At 42.2% G+C, this 26,822-nt stretch overlaps 1 protein-coding gene across 1 annotated transcript; it reads left to right on the top strand.

The window, feature by feature from the left end:
- Window positions 1-285: 285 nt before the first annotated feature.
- ankk1 (ankyrin repeat and kinase domain containing 1) lies at window positions 286-24,285 on the top strand. The gene is given in 13 exon segments (XM_048615596.1): window positions 286-394; window positions 397-487; window positions 4,365-4,656; window positions 5,732-5,874; window positions 8,602-8,651; window positions 11,242-11,397; window positions 17,784-17,899; window positions 18,476-18,551; window positions 22,953-23,424; window positions 23,426-23,591; window positions 23,593-23,676; window positions 23,678-23,770; window positions 23,772-24,285. Coding segments are annotated over 13 exon segments (2,331 nt in total). The 3' UTR covers window positions 24,255-24,285.
- The last annotated feature ends 2,537 nt before the right edge of the window (window positions 24,286-26,822 follow it).

Below are 26,822 nucleotides of genomic sequence, written 5' to 3' on the forward strand. Positions count from 1 at the left end.
ATGGGTGAAGAACATACTCCAGCTTCTGCCCCTTATGTTCTGGTTAGGAAAGTCCACATTAGTTCAGTTAATCTAGTGAACAAACTGGTGCTTTCATTAATGGGAATGCTTGACAACAAGCCTCTTTCCTTTGAACATATTACTCAATTTACTAATTGCTAATTCCCTGAATTGCAACATCCTTGCCTTGAGACACTTTGGTTTCGTTTTACACTTGGTGCACCACCCAGGATCTGAACCAGGAAGTTCAGTTGCCAGTGTTTGAAGTTGCTTTTTCCTCACATAATGGCAGGTGAGCCCAAGAGCCCTTTTCTCCAGCAGCCGTGTACCAACATCAACTATTTCACTGAGGATGACTTCGAATCATTCAATAAGATTGCGTCAGGAGGCTTTGCAAAGTCTTCAAAGCAAAACACAAACTGTGGAGGGTGAACCTGGTTGTGAAATGCTGCCATTTGTTCTGTGAGAAATCATCTTCTTTTGAGAGGTAGGTAGTAGTCATTATGGCTAATGGTGTGAAGCAAGTTCCTTTTTGGTACGGTCTTTTCTGTAGATGATTCAACTAAACATGGTCAATATGATCAAAGTAAGATAATGATAAACTAAATAAAAACTGAAAGAACTGCGGATGCTGTAAATCAGGAACAAAAACAAAGTTGCTGGAAAAGCTCAGCAGGTCTGGCAGCATCTGTGAAGGAAGTTCTGAGGAAGGGCCACCGGACCCGAGACGTTAACTCTGTTTTTTCCTTCACAGATGCTGCCAGACCTGCTGAGCTTTTCAGGCAACTTTGTTTTTGTTCATGATAAACTAGTTATTTAGGAAGATATGAACTGGTAATTAATACTCCATTAAACAGCAACTAAACTTGGTTAATAATATTTATACAAAGACAGTGTTTTACTGTAATAATAACTACTCGCCATGTGCATAATGAGCCAAAAGCAGAAGGCATAAGGAGTTTACAAGGGATATTGATAGGTGATGTGAATGGGCAAAGATCTGGCAAATGGAGAACAATGTGGGAAAATGTGAAATTGTCCATTTTGACGAAGAATATTATCTGAATGGTGAGAGGCTGCAGAGTTCTGAGATGCAGAGGGATCTGGATGTGTTAGTGCATGGATCACAAGTTAGTATGCAGGTACGGCGAGTAATCAAGAAAGCTAACAGAATACTATGTTGGGAGGGGAATTAAATGCAAGAGTAAGGATGTTACATTTCGGCTGTAAAGGGCATTGTGAGACCCACATCTGGAGCACTGTGTATAGAACTGGTCACTGTACTTCTTGAAAGGGTGTTAGGAAGCAGTTCAGGGAAGGATTACTCTCTGGAATGAACAGATTGCCTTATAAGGAAAGGCTAGACAGGCTAAGCTCATATCCTCTGGAGTTTAGAAGATTCAGGTGTGACTTAATTAGAACATATGAGATCCTGATGGGACTTGACCGGGTGGATACGGAAAGGATCTTCCTCTTGTGGGAGAATCGAGAACGAGGAGTGATAGTTTAAGAATAAGGGGTTGCCCATTTAAGACAGGAAAACAACAATTTTCCCAGAAGGTTGTGAGTTTTTGGAATTCCTTTCCTCAGAGAAGACAGGTGATGCAGAATCTTTAGACATTTTTAAGGCAGCGGTAGATAGATTCCTGATTACCAAAGGAATGAAAGATTATCAGGGATGTGCAGGAATGGAGATTTGAGGTTAAAATCAGATCAGCCATGACTCGTTGAATGGCAGCCCAGGCTTGAAGGGCTGAATAGCCACTTCTTGTTCTTTGTTCATATGTTCGTATGTCAAAATGATGCCAGATTTCATGGAACTGGGATTGAAGGCTTCAGGGTTATAGAGATGTCCTCTCTTATGCCCTCTTGTATCTGTACCTGGTTAGAGGCTAGGAATTCTGCAGCAGAATAACTCAGCTCCTGACTCCCCAAAGCCTGTTAACCATCTGCAAGGCATATGTCAGGAGTGTGATGGAATACTCCCCACTTGCCAGGATAGGTGCAGCCCCAACAACACTCAAGAAGCTTGACATCATCCCGGACAAAGCAGCCTGCTTGATTGGCAACACACCTACAAGCATCCATTCCCTCTACCACCGACGTTCAGTAACAGCAGTGTGAACCATCTACACTGCATAAATTCAGCAAAGATCCTTAGACAGCACTTCCCAAACCCAAAACCGCTTCCATGTAGAAGGACAAGGGCAGCAGATACATGGGAACACCACTACCTGAAACTTCCCCTCCAAGCCACTCACCATCCTGACTTGGAAATATATTGCAGTTCCTTCACTGTCGCTGGGTCAAAATCCTGGAATTCCCTCCCTAAGGGCATTGTCAGTCAACTATGTGGATATCCCAAACCATTCCTATTCATCTACTCATCTAGATGCCTTTTAAATGTTGTAATTGTATTAGTCTATACCACTTTCTCTGGTAATTCATTCCATACAAGCCCCACCCTTTGTGTGAAAAAGTTACCCCTTAGGTCGGTTTTAAATCTTTCCCCTCTCACCTTAAACCTATGCTCTTTAGTTTTGAACTCCACTTCCCTGGGAAAAAGACCTTGGCTCTTCAACCTATCCATTCCCCTCATGATTTTATGAATCTCTATAAGGTGACCTCTCAGCGTCTGATGCTTTAAGGAAAATAGCCCAGCCTAGTCAGCCTGTCCCTCTTGCTCAAATCCTCCAACCTCAGCAACATCCTTGCAATCTATTCCGAACCTTTTCTAGTTTAACAACATCTTTCCTATAGCAAGGAGACCAGAATTGAATGCAGTACTCCAAAAGTGGCCTAACCAATGTGCTCTCTAGCCACAACATGACATCCCAACTTCTATACTCAATGCACTGACCAATAAAGCTAAGCATACCAAATACCTTCTTCACTAACCTTTCTACCCACGACTCCACTTTCAAGGAACTTATGAATTTGCACCCCAAGGTCTCTTATTCAGCAACACTTCTGAGGATCCTACCATTAAGAGGTCTCTTGTTGGAGTGGTGGTGAACTGCCTTAATGATCCTTGACAATCTGTCTGAGGCAAGTATCATAGATCTATTTTAAGGGGGAGCTAGGTAAACGCATGAGGGAGAAGGGACTGGAAAGATATGTTGATGGGATTAGATGAAGAGAGTCAGTGAAGAGTCAACATAAACACCAGACTGATTCCTGGGTGATAAACAAAGACCCAAAGAACTAGGGATGCTGGAGATCAGAAACAAAATCAGAAATTGCTGGAAAAACTCAGCAAGTCAGGCAACATCTGTGGAGAGAAAGCAGACTTAATGTTTGGTCCAGTCACCCTTCTTAAGAACTGCTTAGCATTGCATTGCTATTTGTGGGAACTTCATACATTTCAACTGTGCTTCAAGTCTGAATTCGGTACAAGTCGTTTTGGTCAACATCTTCTGAGGAAGGGTCACTGGACCTGAAATGTTAACTCTGCTTTCTCGCCACAGATGCTGTCAGACCTGCTGAGTTTTTCCAGCAATTTCTGATTCCTGGCAAGGCAGTTTTTGTCTTATGAGGAGAGATTGGGTTGACTGGTCATTAATTCACTGTAATTTGAAAGAATGAGAGGGGTTCTCCCTGAAACAGAAAAATTCTGACAGGGCTGCCTGCAGGGATGATGAACCCAGGGAATCTAGGACAAGGTGGCCATTTTGCACTAAGATTGGGACAAGCACCTTCATTCAGAGGGTGATGAACTTGTGAAATTCTCTACCACAGAGGTCTGTGGGGGTAAAGTCACTCAATAGATTTCAAATACATATGTATTGAGTTCTAAGGCTTAAGGTGCTAAAGGGTATGGGGCGAGAGTGGGAACATGCCATTGATATACAGGATCAGCCATGATCATATTGAATGGTGGAATGGAGTCAATGGGCCGAATGACCTACTCCTTCTCCTATTTTCTCTGTTTTCTATGTTTCTATTAGCATGACCCAGTTGGGATTGATAGTATATTTCTGTGGTGTAAATTTATCCATGCTAGCTCTTTGAATAATAAAAGTAAGTGGTTCACAATCTTTGCCTTAAGTTTTCATGATAAAATTAAAATTTTTATGTATGTCATACTTTAGCAAGTAACAAATCATCCTGATTGGCTCATACAGTGTTAACACATCAAAGGAATTTGCATTCAGTACCTTATTGCTTGTTTGTAACTATCTCCTCAAGGACAATTAGGGATGGGAGATAAACATTTGTCTTGCCAATGATGCTCACTCTGTGAATTAATTCAATAAAAATTTGGGTAGAGTTAATATTTCAAGTGGAATATAAGAATGATTCATAGCAGGATTACTTGAGGAAATGGATAATTATGACTATCTTTTCATGAGCTTTTGTTACAGGAATATGAGCCATCTGCTGCAGGAGGCAGCAAGGATTTTGGAAATAAAGTTCAAGTATATCCTGCCAATATATGGGACTTGTACAAGACCGGCTGGGATTGTAATGGAATACATGGAGAATGGTGCTCTGGATAAACTGCTTGTCAGGTACACACTAACCTGGATGATGAAGTCTCAGATTATTCATGAGATGGCAATGGGAATGGATTTCCTGCATAGTATGAACCAACCCCTTCTTCATTTGGATCTGAAACCTGGAAATGTACTGGTAGATGAGAATCTTCATATCAAGGTTGCATCTTAAATATTCTAACTTGTATCTGAGATTTTAAATTCAGGTTTTTGTAGAGGCCATATCTGTCCTGTCGGATGGCTCAATAGCAGGATTCAAAGGAAAGCAGGAGAGTGCCCTGTTTAACATTTATCTTTCAATAAACATTATCAAAACAGATTATCTTCTTAGAATCACAATGCTCTTTGTGGGAACTTGCCAAATGCAAACTGGCTGCTGAATTTCCTAAATTACAACTGTGCTTCAAGTCTGAATGAAGTACAAATAGTTTTGGTCAACATGTTCAGACATAGCTCTGGAGTAGGTGGAACGTGAAACACAGTTCTCTTAATCGACCTGTTTAGATGTGTTCTAACACATCACTGGAATGGATAGGATTTGAACCTAGGCCTTCATGCTCAGAGTGAAGGCCACAAGAGCACTCATAATTAGGTGTAAGGTTAAGCTCTTCCATCATTGAGTCAGAAGTTTAAGTCCCACTCCAGACACCTAAGCATATAATACAGGCTGACATTCTAAAGCTGTAATGAGGGAGTGCTGCACTTTCAGAGATGGTACTTTAAGCAATTTTAAACTTATCTGTAAGGCAAACAATGTTATAGATTGGTGTAGCAGAAAGACATTGCTGGAGAAATTAATTCATAAAGTGTCACTTTCTGCAGGGAGGCAGCACAGTATTCAGCAATATCAAATGAACAATAGTGGTGCTAAGAGATGAGCTGCCAGCATTAAGTACTTTATTTTCAATTTAATCTGCTTTTGTTGTACAGAGAACTTGCAAATTATATTTTAGCTATTATTTAAGAGAAGTCCAATTTCCAACAAGTGGTGAGGGGCTACTTCAAGACGATATGTCAATATTAGTGCAAGAAGTGTGAAGTCATCTGTTTGAATTTTGGTGAGCAGAGTTGCCTGTAGAGAGTGTAATGGGGCCAAAATACTAAATACTTCTTTCTCTGCACCCCTGAAATGATCTGAAAGCACAGTCCCAGACGAACAAATCCATGACAGGGTTTTACCACTGTAAAGACATTTAGGTTTGATATGTGAATGTTAAACAATATGCATGTTTTAGATTGCAGATTTTGGATTATCAAAATGGGAAGATTATTTGAGTACTAAAGAACAAATTGAAAGGGCAGTGACAAGAGGAGCCATCAGTTATATGCCACCTGAACTACTGAATAGACCTTCTGGAATCAAGCAAGATGTTTATAGGTGAGCGTTTAGTGAGACTGATTCATGTTTTCAAGTTCTACTTGAAAGTTTTAAGCATGTCAGCACAGTGCCATGCAAGTGCTGCACTGTTAGGGGTGCTGTCTTTAAGATGAGGTGGACATTGAAGGTCTAATGACACTATTCAGTTGAGAGCAGGGAATTCTTTCCAGTGTTCACTATAACATCTATCTCCCAATTAATACTAAAACAGATTATCTGCTCAGTATTATGTTACTGGTTGTGGGATCTTGCTGTGTGCAGATTGGCTGCTGTAATCACAACTGTGACTATATTCCAAAACTACTGCATTGTTGGAAGGTGTTTGGTATGTCCTGAGGTCATGATAATTGCTATACAAATGCATTTATTTCTGTTTGTCCTTTCATCCTTCTTTCTCCAGTAAGTCTGTAGTTTGTAATAGTTTGCTTTACATTGTTTGACCATATGTACATTCCTTAAAATGGTAATTCCTTAAAATGTTAGAGAGAAATGAAAGTCTCAAGCCTACACACAGTGACTTACATCACCAGCACTAGTTAGACAACAGAGTAGTAATATCATTCACCAGTGATTAATTATAGACTCCTGGTTAAGTATTGCCTCATTCAAAAATTTTCATAATTGTTTTAGTAACATAGAAACTTGAGTAGGCCATTCAGTGCATCAAGCCTGCCATTCTAGATCATCTCCTCAATCCCACTTTCCTGCACTATCTCCATATTCCTTAATGTCTTTAGTCTCCAGAAACCTATCAATTTCTGTGTTAAACTTGCTCAATGACTGAGTCTCCACAGCCCTCTGGGGTAGAAAATTCCAAAGTGCAGTGATTGGAAATAAGGCCAGGTACATCTAATTGACTATGAGCTCCCTGATTGGGGCTGTTAACCCTGGGCCAATCAGGGAGCCCTGGCTGACAGATATAAACAGGAGATTTGGAGAATCTCCTCATTCTAAGGACTGGATCTGAGCTGGCTGGGTCAGAGCTGATGTACTGTCCACATGTAAATAAAGGGTGACTTAGTGATGGGATACCAGCCTCTGTGCAGTTATTTTTTTTCTATTCATTTGTGGGATGTGGGTGTTGCTGGCTGGCCAGCATTTCTTGCCCATCCCTAGTTGCCCTTGAGAAGGAGCTGCCTTCTTGAACCGCTACAGTCCTGCTGTGGGTTGACCCACAATGCTATTAGGGAGGGAATTCCAGGATTTTGACCCAGCGCCAGCGAAGGGACAGTGATATATTTCCAAGTCAGGATGGTGAGTGACTTGAAGGGGAACTTGGAGGTAGTGGTGTTCCAATATGTCTGATGCCCTTGTCCTTCTAGATGGAGGTGATCGTGGATTTGGAAGGTACTGTTTGAGAATCTTTGGTGAATTTCTGCAGTGCATCTTGTGGATAGTACACACTGCTGTTACTGACCGTCAGTGGTGGAGGGAGTGAATGTTTGTGGATGTAGTACCAATCAAGTGGGCTGCTTTGTCCTGGATGGTGTCAAGCTTCTTGAGTGTTTTTGGGGTACACTCATCCGGGCAAGTGGGGAATATTCCATCACACTCCTGACTTGTGCCTTGTAGATGGCGGACAGGCTTTGAGGAGTCAGGAGGTGAGTTACTCACCACAGTAATTCACAAAGATTGAAGAAATTCTTGCTCATCTCAATCTTAAATGGCCAACTGCTTGTTTTGAGATTCAATCTCTTGGTTCTAGAATCAGTAACTGGAGGAAAACATCCATCTGTAATTATTTTATAAGTTTCAATGAGATCAACTCATTTTTTGAAACTCAAGAGAATACAGGCCCAATCTGCTCACTCCCCATAAGAAAATAACACCATCCCAGGGAAAAGTCTGGTGAACATCCATTGTACTCCCTTTATGGAAAGTATTCCCTTCCTTGGATACGGAGGCCAAAACTGAACGTAGTACTTAGATAAGGCTTTACCAAGGCTCTTTACAACTGCAGCAAGACATCTTTATTTCTGTATTCAAATTTCCTGGAAATGGGTTGGCACATTCCATCTACTGTTTTCTGAAATCATTTTCAAATCCCTGCTGGCTTAACACAAGCCCATCTCTGTAACTTCCTCTAGCCAAAAATATTTTCAGTTCTTTGTATTTCTCCAGTTTTGTCCTCTTGTGCAATTATAATCACGCTCCCATTGGCGATCATGCCTTCACATTTGGAATTCCCCTCCAACACCTCTCTGCCTATATTACTGTCTTTCTCCCATTAAACCTACATTTTTGATTAAGCATTTTGCACCAGTCCCCCTGTTGATGTGAAATTTGTCTGTTAATGCACCTGTAAAGCACCCTGGAACATTCCACTATGTTAAAGTTGCTTAACAAATGCACATGAAAACAGAATTCTGTGGATGCTGGAAATCTGAAATAAAAACAGAAGATGCTGGAGGAACTCAGCAAATGTGGCAGTGTCTGTGGGGAGAGAAACAGAGTTAATGTTTTGAGTCTGATGTGGGTGTTCTGTGTTGTATTTGAAGAGAAATCATATCGGATTTGAAATATTAACTCTGTTTCTCTCCCCATAGATGCTGTCAGACCTGCTGAGTTTCTTCAGAACTTTCTGCTTTTATGTTGTATTATACACTACATAAATGCAAATTGTTTCCATTGTATTGCATAAAACAGTCACTTGTTCGTTCAGTTTAAGATGTCATAACTTTCTTTTCTGCCTTGAGGGAACTTAACTGGAGTCTTTTATCCTTCTAGCTTTTCGATCATTATGTGGGAAGTCCTGACTCAGCAGAAGCCCTATGCAGGCAGTACAGTCTCTAATAACTCATGATTAATTTTAGGTGGACTCTGATTGGTGGAGTTGACACAGAGCCTCCATCAGTAAATGATGACTGACAGTTAACTGTAAAACTGTGTAGCATATTTGTGCATACTGGAAGCTACAGATATTAATACACAGGGACCTATTTCTGCAGACAGAAAGAAACATGTATTCACGTTGCACATGTTTCAACTCAATAACATCAATGATGGCCTCTATTGAACTAAGTGGATTTTTATGACAATCAACAATGGCTTCATGGTCATTTATAGACTCTTGATTCCAAAATTTTATTGAATTCAATTTCTAACATTTGCCGCGGTGGGATTCAAACCCAGGTCCCCTGAACATTACCTGGTCTCTGGATTAATAGTCAATTAATCAGATGTACTAGTTCTGGGTCCACTGTTGTTTGTCATTTATACCAATGATTTGGATGTGAATATAGGACATATGGTTAGTAAATTGGCAGATGACACCAAAATTAGTGGCATAGTGGACAGTGAAGGAAGTTATCAAAAAGCAAAATGAGACCATGATCAGATTGCCCAATTGGCTGAGAATTGGTAGTTTGTGTTTAATTTAGATAAATGCAAGGTCTTGCATTTGGTAAGGCAAACCAGAGCATGACTTACACAGTTAATGGTAGGGCTTTGGGCAGTGTTGCCAAACAGAAAGATCCAGAGATGCAGGTTCATAGTTCCTTAAAAGTGGCATCACCGGTAGATAAGGGTGGTGAAGATGATGTTCGGTTCTCTTGCCTTCATTGGTCAGCACATTGAATATCAGAGTTGGAACGTCATGTTGCAGCTGTACAGACATTGCTGAAGCCACTTTCAGAACATTGCATACAATTCTGGTCATTCTGCTATAGGAAAGATGTTGTTAAACTAGAAAGGATGCAGAAAAATTTAACAAGGATGTTGCTGGGACTCGAGGGTTTGTGTTATAAGGAGAGGCAGGATAGGCTGGAAATTTTTTTTCTCTGGAACATCAGAGGCTGAGGGGTGTGGAAAATGTGAACAGCCAAGGTCTTTTTCCTGGGTAGGGGAGTCCAATACTAGAGGGAATAGGTTTAAGGTGAGAGAAGAAAGATTTAAAAGGGGGCAACTTTTTCATGCAGAGTTTGGTCTACATTTGGAATATGCTGCAGAGGAAGTAGTAGAGGCGGGTACAATTCCAACATTTAAAAGACATCTGGATAGGTACATGGACAGGAAAGGTTTGGAGGAATATGGACCAAACACAGACAAATGGGACAAGTTCAGTTGGGGACACCTGGTAGCATGGATGAGTTGGGCCGACAGGTCTATTTCAATGCTGTATGGCCCTATAATCCTATGTAACATTCTGTTTTGGCTTAACAGGGTAGATACTGAGCAGATATTTTCTCTAATAGGGAAGCCTAGAATTTAGCAGGCAGCACAGTTTAAAAAGTGAGAGGCCTCCCATTAGTGATGGGGATGAGGAAAAATTTCTTCAGTGTTGGTTGTGTTTTGAATTGCGTTGAACACAGAGCAGTGGAGGGGCATTGACTATGTTCATTGTTGAGCGAGACAGATTTTTGATTGAAGGATTGAGGTGTTGTGGGAGACGGGGGCACAGTGCGAGGGAGACAGACAGAAAATTGGAGTTGAGACTATCCTGAGATCTTAGTGACAGGCAGAGCAGGCATGAGGGCTACCCCTTTCTCCTATTTCTTATGGTCTTATGAATTTGAATTTCTCGTTGTTAAAGGCAGATGAGTTGGAATAACATTATATTGTCTGTTTGCTTTTGTGTATTCTCACAATAGTATACTGTAACGCCCAAAGCTGTTCCTCAGCAAAGTATTTGATGGATTATGATTCATGACCTCCAAATAGTTTTGTGTGGATTGGCTAATTCCAGTGTGAATGCTATTCTAACATATTAATTAAAATAAATGGGTTAATGCCTGCATTACAAAAATGCATTAATAAATTACTCCACCAATATGTTAACCAGCATGCTGCTGCATCGATGAAACCTCCTTAATGGACAAGTAAGAGCTGAAATAAATTTGTTAATGCATTCTAAAAGATCCATGGGTTTCAGCCAGAAACTCAACTGTTGCTTCTTTGTCTCTGGTACTTTAAATCATTCAGGGGAATGAATGACTGACTGTGTTTCATATGAGTCAAAATGTGCCAGCAACATAAAGTGCTATCCATCCCTACCTCACCTTCATTGATGTGATCTGTAGCCCTGTAGATTACAAAACCTCAAGTGCATATATGCAGGTGATCTTTTAAATACAGGTTATACTCAAGTAACCAAAGAATGCCTTCTGTCTTTATTCACTATTAACACAATTATGTATGAGTGTGCATATGGACACTACACAAAGGTGTGTAAGTGCATGTGCGTGTGTGTGCATGCATGTGCGCTTGCGTGTGCACGTGGGTGTGTGAGAGAGAGAGCGCTGTCTCTGTCTGTATGTATTGTAATTGTTTATCCAAGTAATGGTACAACCTGCTATGGTCCGTCCTTGATTTAAGGCAAAACTAATATTGTTGAGAAGTTATGATTCCTACTGTTTCTTCACATACCAGGAACAAACATCATGGCTGTATTTGTTAAGGTGGTGGCAGGAAAGAGACCGTGCCTTACACTCATTCCAGAAAATTCTCTACAAGACTGTGCACAGATGGTTGACTTGATGAAGAGATGTTGGGATCAGGAGCTGAAAAGACGATCTGCATTCTCAGGCATGAGATTCATTTCTAGTGGAACAGATTGTCTTTAAGTGTTGTGAACCTGTAGAATGCTGAACATTGGATACACAGAAAATATGGGTCATGGATTAAAGAAATGATTGGATTTGACATGTCCAAGTAGTACAAGGGAATTCCTAACATATTGTTCCATGGTGACTCAAACCTTTTTATAATTTGCCAGCATATTCTTGGATTCCAGTCAAAGCTTCAATATCTGTTATTAAATAAGTTTCAGTTAACTGCACTAAGCAACACCTGAGAACAAGTACATGCTCCCAGTAACTCTGTCATTGCCTCCTGTTCAATGACAATAAACTTTCTTAAGGAACCTTGAATGCGCCATCATGGGCTACTTTTACTTGTAGTTTGGCATTGTGTCAGTGTCACTAACTTTGGCTCTAGGCTTGCACTGTTGGGCAAAACAAAACCAATAACTTGCATTTATATTGTAACATTTTGCTGTACGTTGGGTTTTTTGGCTAAATTCAAGTTGCGTTGAGTACTTTGGAGGGATTTCAGCCTGAGGCCTATTGACATTTCTAACCATATCTAATCAAACTTGCCTCATTAATCACCTACCCCACCCCTACGGAGTCCCAGCTTATTTTATGCAATTCCCAGAACAACTCACCATCAGCAGATATCCTGGAATTCGCCAGCATCTCTATCACCCACGCCATTGTTAAAAGCTCGTTGTGCACCATGGCAAGTACCATCAATCCAGAGCTGGCCTGGTCGATTCCCGAGATTTGCTCCGGATGTAGCAGATGTGGGAAATCAGTGCCCTGCTGGGTGGGCAGGGACTTGGTTGTCCAGCTAGATTACATGGTGCAGAGCTGCTTCTCCACACACACAGCCATCTCCACTCCCCACTGCCTTCTGGACCAACCTGTGCTGTAGACCTCTATGATTCTATGACCAGCAGTAGAGACAATGACACTGGACCATGCCAGCCTGGTGTAAGGCTTCCATCCAGGTTACAGCAGTCTCAGTCATCTAGCGGATGGCCCAGCACCATCAGAGGAAGGTCAATGACCTTCTCCACTCTACCACCATAGGTGCTTCTTGCCAGTATTAAGTCTTCTCATTGTTCTCTCACACTCACCCGCTCCCTCTAATGTAGCTACCTCCCACCAAGACTCATGCTCGGCCACTCTCACTATTGCCTGCAGCGTTTTCCTTCGCTTGCTTTCACTCATGCCAACCCCTGACAGCACTGTATGCTTTTTGTGTTGCCTAATCATACCCACGGGACACCTTCCCACCTGCACCATCAGCTGAGCCACCCACTTTCATCTCCTTTAGTACCTGCTTCTCTCACTGATTCAGGAGCAGAACAGCCTACAATGGGGCCGAAAGAGTAAAGATGCATGGTGGGCAGCCTGACATTCAGCTCCTCACTCTTCGTGAGGAGAGCGTCATGACTCTGACCACCCTGAGTGGCTGGCACATTGTTTCCAAGCTCCTGGAGTGATATTGAAGGCTACCCTGACTTACTGTGCTAGAAGCCCTTGTGCAAAGGCTGTGTCTGTTGACCAGTAATTATTGCTGACAACAATGACATGTTTACTTTCTTTATGTCTGCAGTAAATTGCAAGGCCAGTAAGCAGTAAATGAGCCTGATATCTCTGGCATACGGGTCAAAGTGCAAAAAGGCAAGGCAAGGCCAGGCTGGGATGGTGTGAGCATCCAGGCAAGTTCAATGTGAGTGAGCACTGTGACAGTGAGAGAACAGCTTGGAGATCCAGTCCAGGAGCTGGGTATGTGTCCCTGAGCACACAGTATCCTTGCTGCAACATTACAATAAGAGTTATTTGTGTAGCCCAAGGTACAACTTTGAATTAGAATTAGGATTAGAATTAGAATTAGGTTTATTGTTACATGTACTCACATGAGTGCAGTGTAAAGTTTACAAAATTGCTGTTTACGATGCCATCTTAGGTACAAAGGTACTTAGGTACAAGATTTTAGGAATAGATTAGAAAAATAAAGAAATAAAAAGTTCAGCATTACAGTCCTTCACCCATCGCAGGTTCAATGTATCTGGGTACAAAATCTTAAAACCAAATTAGAAGAATACAGAAACACAGAAGTATCAATGCACCTTGTAAGTGGATCAGAGATGCACCATGAGGGCTTTTCAGTTGCTGGCATATGTCAGATGCCAATGTTTGTGGATATTGTGTGTGTATGGCCAGTGCCCAGGGAGTATGTGCTGAGATGTTGCATCCCATTGTCCAACATGGAGGTCCTTTGGAGCAAGCAGTGAGCTGAATTTGGCAGGTACTGCTCTGGTTTCCATGTCACATTCTCCTGACATCTAGCTTGTCTAATGTGTTTAGTATGATAGAAATCTGAATATCTGAGGTGAGTTAGGCTGTCAACAGGACATTTAATGAGCAATAGCCCCCTTTTATTGGCAACTCACCGCTGCTGAATGAGAAATGTGCACACACCGCTTGTCAAAATCATAAAAAAATCTGCAGTGAAGTGCTCCCGATGTCCAGCTCTGTCTCACCAGATTTCTCAACTGATTCTGTCACAAATCTCATCATAGCCCACATTGCTCAGGCCCCTATAAGATTCTGCTTGTTGTAAAATGTCCCAGGGTGCTTCATGGGACCGTAATGGGTAAAATAGGAAATCAGCAAGCAAAGAAGGAAACATTAGGATAGGTGACCATAATCCAAGACAAACAGACATGGCATGTCTTGAAGGAGAAGAAAGAGGGATAGAGAGATGGTGAGTAAATTCCAGAACTGATGTCTTAGAGGGCTGAAGATACAGCTGTGAACAATGGAACGAAGGAAGTGGAGAATTCATAAGACTGGTGTAGGACAAGCTCAAAATTCTTGGATAGCTGGAGGAGCTTATGGAGGTGGGGGCAGGATGAGGCCGTAAATGGAATTGAATCTGAGGTTGAGAATTTTAAAATTGAGGCATTATAGGAGTGGGGGACAAGGCAAGTCAATGAGCACAATTTGAGTTTGATTTATTGTTTGATTTTAAGTTTGATTTATTGTTGTCACATGTATCAAGATACAGTGAAAAGTGTTGTTTTGCGTGCCGTACATGCAGATTGTACCATACAAAGTGCATCAGGGCAGCAGAACAGAGTGCAGAATACAGTGTTACAGCTGCAGAGAAGGTACAGAGAAAGAGATCAGAGTTGACATTTGAGATGTCTGTTCAAAAGTCTGATGGTGAGTGAGTGAGACTAGGTAGAAGTTAGAAAAACAGCAGAGATTTTGATGGGCCCTAAAATTGATACATCAATAGCAATTTATGAAGTGGGTGCCCTTAACCCAACTGATTTGTTTCAGATCAGAACAGAAGCCAGCAGCTGTATGAAATGAGTTTTTACAATGAAAAGGCACCTGTAATAAATCTCATCGCACTCTCTTTTCTGCTGGTTGAAGAGATCTACCATCAATGTCTTACCAGATTAACTTGCTGCCTGGTTAATAATGTAGCTACTCACTTGACCTGGGTGGGAATGAAACGAGGAAGTTGGATGTTGGCCTGTATTTATGATTTATGAAGTTAAAGGTACAGTTGCCACAGTCTTACCAGACCATAGGGCTGTTCTCTCATTACAAAGAGAGAGAGAAGGCTAGTGGTGGTTTAACCTGAGGGTCACCATGCCTCAGCTGAGGAAAAGGTTGAGAAGGTGAGTCGTTCATGGTAACCTCAAGCTGGAGAATGAATTGAACCCACACCATTGGGAGTGCTCTACATCATAAACCAACTGTCCAGCCAACTGAACTAAACTGATCCCTGTACTAAGTACATAGCAAAACTCTTCCTACAGTAATTGAGGGATTTCAGAGAGTGAGATGGCAAGAGAAGTGGACTGGACAAAAATGTGGAATTGATGGTTCAAGTAAGACAATAACTGAGATATGTAAAAAATCCTCTGATATTTAAACATATTCGAAATGCAGCCAGAATGCAAGTTATTCTCAGCCAGTTGATAAGATGAGCTCAGAGAGAATGTAATTGGGATAGAAGACCAGCCTGGATTGAAATGAATTATGGAGCAGGCTGAAGGCAGCTGCATGTCCTACTTCAACTATTTCTTCTCCCTTACGTTGTCTGGCTGTCCTCAATCCAAATTACATGAATACTATACCACAATTTACATTGGTTTCTATTACCTTCATTCGACAACTGAACCTAAAACCCAGCAGTAAATGAACAGAAATCAAAATTGAGAATTGGTCCCATGGAAAGCACAGAAGAGGTATCACACTCATCCCTCACACCCCGTCCACGCAATAAAAACCAATAAAGAATCCCCCTCGTCCTCACGTACCACCCCACCAACCTCCGGATCCAACGCATCATCCTCCGACACTTCCGCCATCTGCAATCCGACCCCACCACCAAAGACATCTTTCCCTCCCCACCCTTATCTGCTTTCCGGAGGGACAACTCTCTCCGTGACTCCCTTGTCCGCTCCACACTCCCCTCCAGCTCCACCACACCCGGCACTTTTCCCTGCAACCGCAGGAAGTGCTACACCTGCCCCCATACCTCCTCCCTCACCCCCATCCCAGGCCCCAAGAAGACTTTCCACATCAAGCAGATGTTCACCTGCACATCTGCCAATGTGGTATACTGCATCCACTGTACCCGGTGTGGCTTCCTGTACATCGGGGAAACCAAGCGGAGACTCAGGGACCGCTTTGCAGAACACCTACGCTCGGTTCGCAACAAACAACTGCACCTCCCAGTCGCGAACCATTTCAACTCCCCCTCCCATTCCTCAGACGACATGTCCATCCTGGGCCTCCTGCAGTGCCACAACGATGCCACCCGAAGGTTGCAGGAACAGCAACTCATATTCCGCTTGGGAACCCTGCAGCCCAATGGTATCAATGTGGATTTCACAAGTTTCAAAATCTCCCCTCCCCCTACCGCATCCCAAAACCAGTCCAGCTCGTCCCTGCCTCCCTAACCTGTTCTTCCTCCCACCTATCCCCTCCTCCCACCTCAAGCCGCACCTCCATCTCCTACCGACCAACCTCATCCCGCCCCCCTTGTCCTGTCCGTCCTCCCTGGACTGACCTATCCCCTTCCTAACTCCCTACCTACACTCACCTTTCCTGGCTCCATCCCCGCCTCTTCGACCTGTTTGTTTCCTCTCCACCTATCCTCTCCTCTATCCCTCTTCTATCCGCCTCCCACTCTCTCCCTATTTATTTCAAAACCCCCTTCCCCTCCCCCTTTTCTGATGAAGGGTCTAGGCCCGAAACGTCAGCCTCTCTGCTCCTATGATGCTGCTTGGCCTGCTGTGTTCATCCAGCCCTGCACCTTGTTGTCTCGGATTCTCCAGCATCTGCAGTTCCTACTATCTCACATTCTTTAAGTCCTTCTTTATCTTACTGAACTTTGAAAATTAATGATGAAAGTGATTAAATTGTAACGAATTATGCCCAACACGTTTATGAAGGTGTTAATTATGCTCTTCTGGTTGAAATACAACTGGTTTTGTTGACATTAGAAAAAAAATCAAACAAAAATACAATGTACATCTCAGGAATGGAAAACAATTGCCAAGCTTTTCAGTAAAATTGCAGGAATGGTGATTTGTGCTGTTTGCAGAGTAGAAATAAGAGCAGGAGCAGGTCATTTGGCCCTGCGTGTCTGGTTTGCCATTTAATAAATTCACACCTCAAAGCCATTTTCTTGTGCTATCCCCAAGTGCCTTTAATATCTAGAAATGGTTCAATTTCTGTCTTGGTCACACTCAATCTCTGAATTTTCACAGCCCTTTGGGGTAGAAATTCGAAAGATTCATCAGCTTCTAAGTGAAGAAATTCATCTCAGTCCTAAATGGCATTTCTCTTATTCTAAGATTGTGTCTCTTAGTCTAGACATGTCAGCCGAGGATTAAAATTACATCAATTCAGAAGCGATGTAAATGCGGGGAATTTGTTCTCTGGTTACAATAGCAATGTTTAAGAGGCTTCTTTAAAGCTACATAAATGGGCAGGGAGTACAGGGATATGGACTACGTAAAGGCAAGAGGTTTTCAGTTTAAAAAGGTGTCATGTGTTGGTACAGACTTAGTGGGCTGAAGGGCCTGTTCCTGTGTTGTACTGTTCTTTGTTCTTTAGTCTCTTGTACATAGTTGCAGGCAAGGGGACACAGAGCTATGTTTGCGTTCACTGTCACCCAGGTGAACAATGATTGAGGAAATTTACATGTTACAATGTTCTGCCAGAAAGCAGATGCAAACCAGTGATACGCGAATTTCCTAGGGGAAAAAATATGGTGAAGCTCCACACTTATATTCACTGAAAATGTTAGGGAACCACCAGCTGACAAATCCATAGTTTGAGAAATTAACTTGTAAGCATTTTGTTTTCTAGAAATTGTTCTGGAAACTGAAATGCTGTACAGCATGTCGCAATCTCCAAATATTCAAGTCAACAGGCAAACAGAAATACCAAATCTGGCTCCTCTGTCGTCAAGTAGCAGCATCCAGGTATGGTACCCTTTCTTTTATGACCACATATTTTGAATATTGTTATGCTTGATGGTGTGCGTATTGTTATAAATAGAGGGATGTACAGGTAGGATGAGCTGAAGAGCTTTAGATCGGTACACATGGGAGGATAATGATTGACACAAACCAATTGATTTAAATGACTGTGTAGTGCTAATTCAACACTTAATGTCTGAGCAAGTATAGGTTCTAAGGTAGAGAATTCCAAAGATTCGCAACTCTCAGAGGAAAGAAATTTCTCCTTATCCCAGTCCTAAAATGTCAACCCCTTATTCTGAGATTATATGAGCCCCTCATTCAAAACTTTAGCCAGAGCAAACAAACTCTAAAGTACTGAAAGAACTATGTTTCAATTATATCACCTCTCATTCTTCTGAACTCCAGATGTGTTAAAGTTCTCATCACTGACATTTCTCACCTTGATGTGCACAGTAGTTTAGTCAGCAAACTTTCACAAAATGACTAGCAACTCATTGTGTGTCACTAAAGCAAATAAGGTATAATAATAATTTTAGAACACTTTGTCAATGTATTATCTCTTTTCCTTTCTTGTAGAATGGCAAAATAATTGCTGAAATTGCAAATATTGAATTGCAGAATTTGAATTAGATGTCAAAGACTGGGGGTAATGGTGAGTATTTGCATTGTGCACATGCTGTAGTGTCCACCTTATTTATTGTACTGATGTCAAGAATCTGAGGCCAAATGTGAAAAATATTGATTACAACAAGGACTTCCTGGTTTTTAGGCTGTAATTTTAAGTGACCAGCTCATTTCCTTGATCCTCATTATTAATTCTCCAGTTGTATCCTCTAAAATCCCCACACTTACTTTAGCTACTCTCTTTCTTTGTATACACCTGTAAAAGTTCTTACTGTTTGTTTTTATATTTATTACCAATTTACTTTCATAATTAATTTTCTCCCTCCTTATTAGCTTTTGAGTCATCTGCCACGGGTTCCTAAAATAGTTATCAATACTCTGGCCTACTACCAATTTTAGCTGCTTTGCATACCTTAGTTTTTGATTGGAGGTTCTCCGTGACTCATCTGTTAACCATGGTAGATTCATTCTTGTCATCTAAACCTTTTGACGTTTAATGGCAATTTTTCCTACATGGAGGTAAAGAGTAAAGTGGTGGGAAGGACAAATATTGGATGAGTTGGCCCAAGAGAGACACTCAACACCTCTCAAAGCCTCAGCAATTCCTCTGTTTGGGAAGGACCATAGATGACACCTACTATAAATTAAAGCTTTTAAATAGTCAGTCACAGACACTTAAAGGCTTCAAATTGGCCCAATTAACTGCTTTCGTAGCAGGTGAGAAAAGTGATTTGTTTCAAAAGGAGAACAATGGCAACTTTCCTCTGGGTCCACAGAGGAGCTCGTCATTTAGTCCAAGCTGGGACCAATCAGAGATGGCAATGGAGGGGGGCGCAATGAAAGCCACTCTTGGAATATTGTGAGCAGTTTTGGGCACCATATCTAAGGAAGGATGTTCTGGTATTGGAGAGTTCAAGAGGAGGTTTACAAGAATGATCCCGGGGACGAAGGGCTTGTCATATGAGGAGCAGTTGAGGACTCTGGGTCTGTACAAGATAGAGTTTAGAAGGATAAGGAGGAAACAGAATCCTGAGAGGCCTAGATAGAGTGGATGTGGAGAAGATGTTTCCACTTGTAGGGGAAACTAGGATCCAAAGGTACAGCCTCAGAGTGAAGGGATGACACTTTAGAACTGAGATGAGGAAGAATTTCTTCAGCAAAAGGATGGTGAATCTATAGAACTCACAGCCAGAGAGGGTTGTGGGCACCAAGTAATTGCAAGTATTTAAGACAGAGATGGATAAGTTCTTGATCAGTAAGAGATCAAGGGTTACAGGGAGAAGGCAGGAGAATGCAGTTGAGAAATATATCCGCCCTTCTCTTGCCTCTGAAAAATTTTCCTCTTCTGCAACTCTCATTCTGCCCCTTGAAAACAGATTTACCTACTCAGCATTGCAGTCTTAAACAACAGAGGCAGCACAGTGGCACAGTGGTTAGCACTGCTGCCTCACAGTGCCAGGGACCCAGGTTCAATTCCAGCCTTGGGTGAACGTGTGCAGTTTGCACATTGTCCCCATGGCTGTGTCCACTGGGTGGTCTGGTTTCCTCCCACAGCCCAAAAAGATGTGCAGGCTAGGTGGATTGGCCAAGCTAAATTACCTTGTGTCCAGGGATGTGCAGGCTAGGTGGATTAGCTATGGTTAAAGACCATGTGGGGCTATGGGATTGGAGTGGTGGTGTGGGATGCTCTTTGGGAGGCCAGTGCATTCTGAATGGGCCAAGTGGCCTCTGTAGGGATTGTATGAACAACCTTCAGTCTCCAGCCAGGCAATAGTAACCTCAGGCAGGGCAAGACATCTCTAGTGAGGCACCATGAACAAGAAAGTCAGTAAGCAGACTGATCAAGCAAACTTTCCTCACAAGCAAGGGATTGTCTCTGAAGATATCCACTCCACATTTCATTTGCACAGCACTAAAGTCCACCTTAGGGTGTGGTTTTATGCTAGGGCCTGGTGCAGGCAACCAGACTACGTGCGAAGGCCCTGCACTGAGCTGTTATGCTGTAATGTCTATTTGAAATTTCCGACCTTACTGTAATGCCTTGTATCTCAGATGTCACCATAAGAAGGCAGACATTGTAAAGCTTTTCACGGTAACTCCTACAATGGAGTACATGTGACAATAAAATGATATTGTATTGTATTGAAGTCAAAGCCACTATTGACCCGTAGGGACATAGGCCACTCTCTCACTTGAGAGAGGAAGAACTTCACAGCAACATCAGTTGGTCTGGGATTTGAACCCATGCTATTGGCCTCACCGTGCATTTTATTTTACAGTGAAGGTGACAGTGATATAAGCAAAGTCAACACAGTCATACTGGACATAAGGCTGCTCTCATCTCATTAGAGAGAGATGACAGGTGTTAAGTTAAACCTAAGGGTCAGTACACTTTAGGAAGGGGAGAGCTTGAGAAGGAGAGTCCTTCATGGTAGCCTCAGGCAGTGCAGGGATTGAACCCATGCTGTTGGAACACTCCAAGTTGAAAGCCAATCATCTAGCCAATTGAGCGGACCAATCTTTTGAAATTTTAAAATTAAAATCAAAATTAAAATTAAAATTAAAATTTCCTACTTAGATTTAAAATTAAACCTTCATTGTCTGAACTTACACATGCAAATTGGTCACTTGGGTGAAGTGTCAGATGGAGGTTGGCACCAATGATGTTGCACAATGACTTTATTAAACCTCTTCTGGTATCTGTTCACTGATCTCCCTGTGTGAATGTGGCTGGTTATACATGATGCATTAGAGACAGATTGGTAGCAAAGGTTGACATCTAATTTCATGCCCAATGCCACTATCAGAATGAGATGCCCTTCATAGTTGGGTAGTTTTCACAAGAAATGTGGACATACTCTAAAATCCAGGGGAAACAAATTCACTACATTTTTATGCATAAATCAATTTTCTTTGTTATTTTATCAGGTTCACTTTTGGACCAGATGAAGTTATAACCTTCAAGTCAGAATGATAACCAGTTTAACATTTTGCTGAGACAGTTATAAGTGTGCCAGGGAGGCGATGGCCTAGTGGTATTATTGCTGGACTGTTAATCTAGAGACTCAGGGAATGTTCTGGAGACCTGGGCTCAAATCCCACCATGGCATATAGTGGAATTTGAATTCAACTGGGGGAAAAAAAAATGGAATTAAAAGTCTAATGATGACCATTACCAATTGTTGGGGGAAAAAACCCAGCTGGTTCACTAAGGTCCTTCAGGGAGGGAAATCTGCCATCCTTACTTGGTCTGGTCAACATATGACTCTAGACCCACAGCAGTGTGGTTGACTCTTAACCGCCACCTAGACAATAAATGCTCTCATTTCATGAATGAATTGAAAGAAAATAAGCTATTGGAGTTTTCTTAGCAGTGAGGTGTTTGTATGATTAAGTCAAGCCCAGATATATTCTGAAGTATCACAAGGGTAGGAGGCTAAACTTCTTCAGTCTCATCATGCACCGGTCTAGTCCAATCCCTGTATTTGGAACAATCACTGGCAATTATTGGGAAGGTTTCTTCTGATCTTTGAGTTTAGCAGAAATACAAAGGAAGGAATATCTTCCCACATATATTTTAGGCTACACCACAGATTGTAAGGCCAGTTTCTACTGTTAGGTAATTGACAGGATCAACCATGGTTTAGCTGACCAACATGGGCAAGGAGCAGAATAGTCTCCTCTTGACTCTGTGCCCCCTTACAGTCTGTTCAATGCTCTCTTATCTTTGTGCATGGCTGTTTCAGTCCATTTGGACTTGGGAAGTTTTAGGTCTATCAGGATTTGTGTTAAATCTTCATCCTACATAAGTCCGAGATGAACAAAAACATGCAACATCTTTTCAAGCTGTTCAAATGAATCCCCTGATGTAATGATAGGGTTTAAATATATGCAAATAGACCTTGGAGGTTTGCTAGGCTTTGTCCTTGTACCAAAGGAGCTGCTATGATTCAAGAAGGCAGCTCATCACCACCTCCTCCACGACAATCAGGGATGGACAATAAATGCTGGCCCAGCCAGCAATACCCACATCCCCTGAATGAATTAAAGAAAATGGTATGATGTTAACAGACATGTGAGAGAGACTCTGCTAGAAGACTGGAACTAAAGCAGCTTAGGATAAGTCAGATCATCATGTATATGATATAAATCAATGCTGTGTGAGCAAACATTGTGTGGACTGGCCTTGGTTTATTTGAACAGACAAACCCAGACTAAAAGCTCTGGAACCAGCCCAGAGAAAGTTACAGTAAAATTGGTTCTTGCCACTCAATCTTTCACTTTTTTCTTTTGATAATCAGTCAGTGCTAAGGTCAGATACAAAATATAGATCAGATTAAAATACAGTAAGTTCAAGACTATTAGTGGCTGGAGGTCATAAGCATGATGCACCATTCATCTGCATTCTTATATTTTTTTCTTATGGTAGATGAACTCTCCATTGACAGTAGAAGGGAACTCCTGCAACTCCTACTAGAACAAGATTTCAACAACGTGAAGAAAATATTAAAAAAGGAACATGTTGCCATGAATTTTGTGGAGGACTACACTTTGTTGCGCATGGTTCTTTTCACAGGAGATGTAGAACTTGTCAGGCTTGTACTGAAGTATGGATGCTCTGTCAATGCCCAAACCTCCAGAGGGATGACACCTCTGATTATAGCCATACAACATGGGTTTGTGGATATCTCCATGTTACTCATTGAAGAGGGAGCTGATGTTAACCTCACAGATGAAGACAACTGGGGACCTCTGCATTTTGCGTCTCAGAACGGAGATGACAGAATTGCTCGCCTGCTGTTGGATAAAGACGCTGATGTCAACATCAGGGAGCGTGATGGGTGGTTACCACTCCACGTGGCATCGCAGAATGGCCATGAAAACATTGTGCGAATTCTCTTCACGCCACGCCAGCCTTGATTTACAGGACAGGGACAATCGCACGCATCTTCATTTTGCAGCCTATCATGGCAATTATAACATTACCAAGCTTCTGATTGGGCAAGGAGCTAATTTAAACAAAATGCAGGTTGACTTTAGGACACCGATCCATTTGGCTGCTGAAAGGGGGTTTCTTCAGCGTTGTCAGGCCGTTGGTGAACATTGGAGCTGATGTTGACTGCCTGGACCATTCTCACTTCAGCCCCTTGCACTTTGTCAGCTCTGAATGGTCACACAGGGACCTGTAGACATCTCCTGAAACATGGAGTGAATGTCAACCAAAGGACCTTACAGAATTGGACAGCTCCTGCACCTTGCCTCTATGAAGGGGCATGTAACAACTGCCCACTTGCTAATTGAAAATTTCTCTGATGTTGATGTTGGTGGTGACAGAGAGTGGACTGCCTTGCACTTGGCGACACACTACAACCATGCGGATGTTGTTTCAGAGCTCCTAGTGAGTGGCGCCAATCCTGATGTCACGGATGTGTCAGGGTGGACACCCCTCCACTTCGCTGCACATAAAGGCAGACTCTGCTGTCTAGTGAAGCTTCTGGATCACAAAGCCAATGTAAATGTTGCCAATAGGTTCAGGTGGACCCCACTGCACTTGGCAGTGCTGAATGGGAATGTTGTTATAGTGAAGAGGCTGATAAGAGAAGGCACCAATCTGAAAGCTAAGGACATGTATCAGAACACGCCACTCCAGCTGGCTTTGAAACACCAGAAACAAAGTGTAGTCAATGTACTTACAGGGGAGGAGTCATCAAATGATTACACCACTGACTAGACCCAGAGTCTAACACAATAAATACAATAACTGAGAGGCTGCAAAGAAAAATTTAGTGTGTAAGAAAACAATTCTTCCATACTTAATTTAAATTAAATGTCAGATACATTAGGGACATTTAAGCGACTCTTGGATAGGCACATGGATGATAGTAAAATGTAAGGTATGCAGGATAGTTTGATCTTAGAGTAGGATAATCGTTCGGCACAACATCGTGGGCTGAAGGGCCTGTACACTGTGCTGTGCTGTTCTATGTTCTAGGTTCTAAATTGCTTCAATTCAGGCTGGACTACTAGTTCAAAGTCCCCTTTGTCAAATCAGTGTTGGGGATGCATCAAATTACGGGGTTCCTATCTGACACTGTAGGTCCAAACTGTTTAGAGCAACATTGGTAATGGAAACTGAGTCTTCAAGTCTGCTCTGCCAATCTGATCATCTTCTACACTTCCGACAGTCCCACATTATCTCCATCAACCTTGTTTCTTTCTCTTGTGCTTACAATTCGCTGGGTCAATCTCACAGAAAGTGGTCACAAGGCGGATAATTCCATCATTTAAAAGGTTATGCCACCAGAGACAAACTACGAATCTTTTTGAGAAACTTTCTGAATGGAATGAGACTTGGAGTGAACATACGAGCCAGGAGCAGCGGTAAGTCACTTGGCCCCTTGATTTTGCTCTGCCATTCGAAAAGATCACGGCTGATCTGATTATAACTTGAAATCCACATTCCCTCCTGTCTTGTTAACCTTTAATCCCCTTGTTTACCAAGAGGCTATCTGTCTTTGCCTTAATGAGGAAGATAGTTCTAAAGACTTAACAATCTTCTGCAGGAAAAGCACTTAACCTCATCCCTGTCTTCAATGGGCAGCCTTTTGTTTTTAAACAGTGACCCCACTTCTAGATTCTCCCCCATGAGGAAACATCCTTTTGACGTCCATCATGTCAAGCCCCTCAGGATCTGATATGTTTCAATCAAATTGCCTCTTATTCTTTGAAAATCTTTCTCTCCATTTCCCCTTTTCTCTATTATCATGTTTTCCCTCCCCCCACTTCTCTCCTAAAATTCTGCAGTACTAGTTCTCCCACAACGCTTCTTCAACAGTTTGTGAGTTCATAGACTCAGAATCCCTACTGTGTGGAAGCAGGCCGTTTGACCCATCGAGTTTCCACTGACCCTCTGAAGACCATCCCAATTAGACCCACTCTGTACCCTATCCCTGTAACCCTGCATTTCTCATGACTAACCCCGCTAGTCTGCACACCCCTGGACACTATGGGCAATTTAGCGTAGCCGATCCACCTAACCTGCACATCTTTGGACTGTGGGAGGAAACCGGAGAACCTGGAGGAAACCCATGCAGACACGGGGAGAATGTGCAAACTCCACACGGACAGTCACCCGAGGCTGGAATCGAACCCGGGTCCCTGGCGCTGTGTTAACTGGGAGTTGGGACAGTGGGATTAATGAATGTGGATCAATGCTTGAGAACATAAAAACAAAAATAGATGCACAGAAGGGATGCGAGGATGAATAAAAGAACAGCTTAAATCAGGATAAATTTTATTTATATTCCAAAGGAAAATGATAAATGAAGATACAGTTCAATCAGGGAAATAGAAGCTTTTTGTGCTTCAAATTCCACATTCCCATTTACTCCCAATAACCTTTACAAATAAGAATCTATTCCCCTCTGTTTTAAAATTACTCAATGGCCCTGATTCCACAGCCATGCAAGACAGAGTTCCAATGAGGAAGTTTAGCGCAGGTAACCAAAAATTTGGGCAAAACAGTTTAATGGAGCATTTTGAGAGAGGAGCAAGAGGTAGAGAGAAGGTAATGCTTGGAGAGTGGCATTTAATAAATTTGTGCCATTTACTGGGAGGTACATCATTAACTGGACAGTGGGCCTATTGATTTAGCAATTGGCAGCACCTTCAACAGGTAGATATGTGCATTTTCAAATTTTACATGAATGTGTTCTTAACACTTTTTCTGGCACTTATGACAAAATTTTGTATTTTTTAGTATCAAGTTCTTTGATGGCTCTCACTATCCCTTTAACAACTTATGTTTTTATGGAATCACAGAGTCATCACAAACATGGAAGGTTGCCATTCGGGCCATTCGGTCCATCCAGTCCATACTAACTCTTTGAAGAGCTCACCGGTCAGTCAGATTCTGTGGCTAGTCTTTGAAGCTTTAGTCTTTGAAGAGCTCACCGGTCAGTCAGATTCTGTGGCCCTGCATGTTTATATTAGTCTGGTGCTCATCCACCCTCCTCCAGAAACCAATGATCATGTGTCCTATATCCTCCTCATAAGCAGCAAGTTCAAGCTCTAAATACACATCATAGATCATAGAATCTCTACAGCGTGGAAACAGGCCCATCAGCCCAACAAGTCCACACCAACCCTCAGAGTTTCCCACCCAGACCCTATAACCCACCTGATCTACACATCCTTGAACACTATGGGCAATTTAGCATGGCCAATCCACCTAGCCTGCACATCTTTGGGCTGTGGGAGGAAACCCATGCAGACACGGGGAGAATGCACAAACTGCACA

This window comes from Rhincodon typus, chromosome 32 (genome assembly GCF_021869965.1).
Source record: "Rhincodon typus isolate 14 chromosome 32, sRhiTyp1.1, whole genome shotgun sequence".
Lineage (NCBI taxonomy): Eukaryota > Metazoa > Chordata > Chondrichthyes > Orectolobiformes > Rhincodontidae > Rhincodon > Rhincodon typus.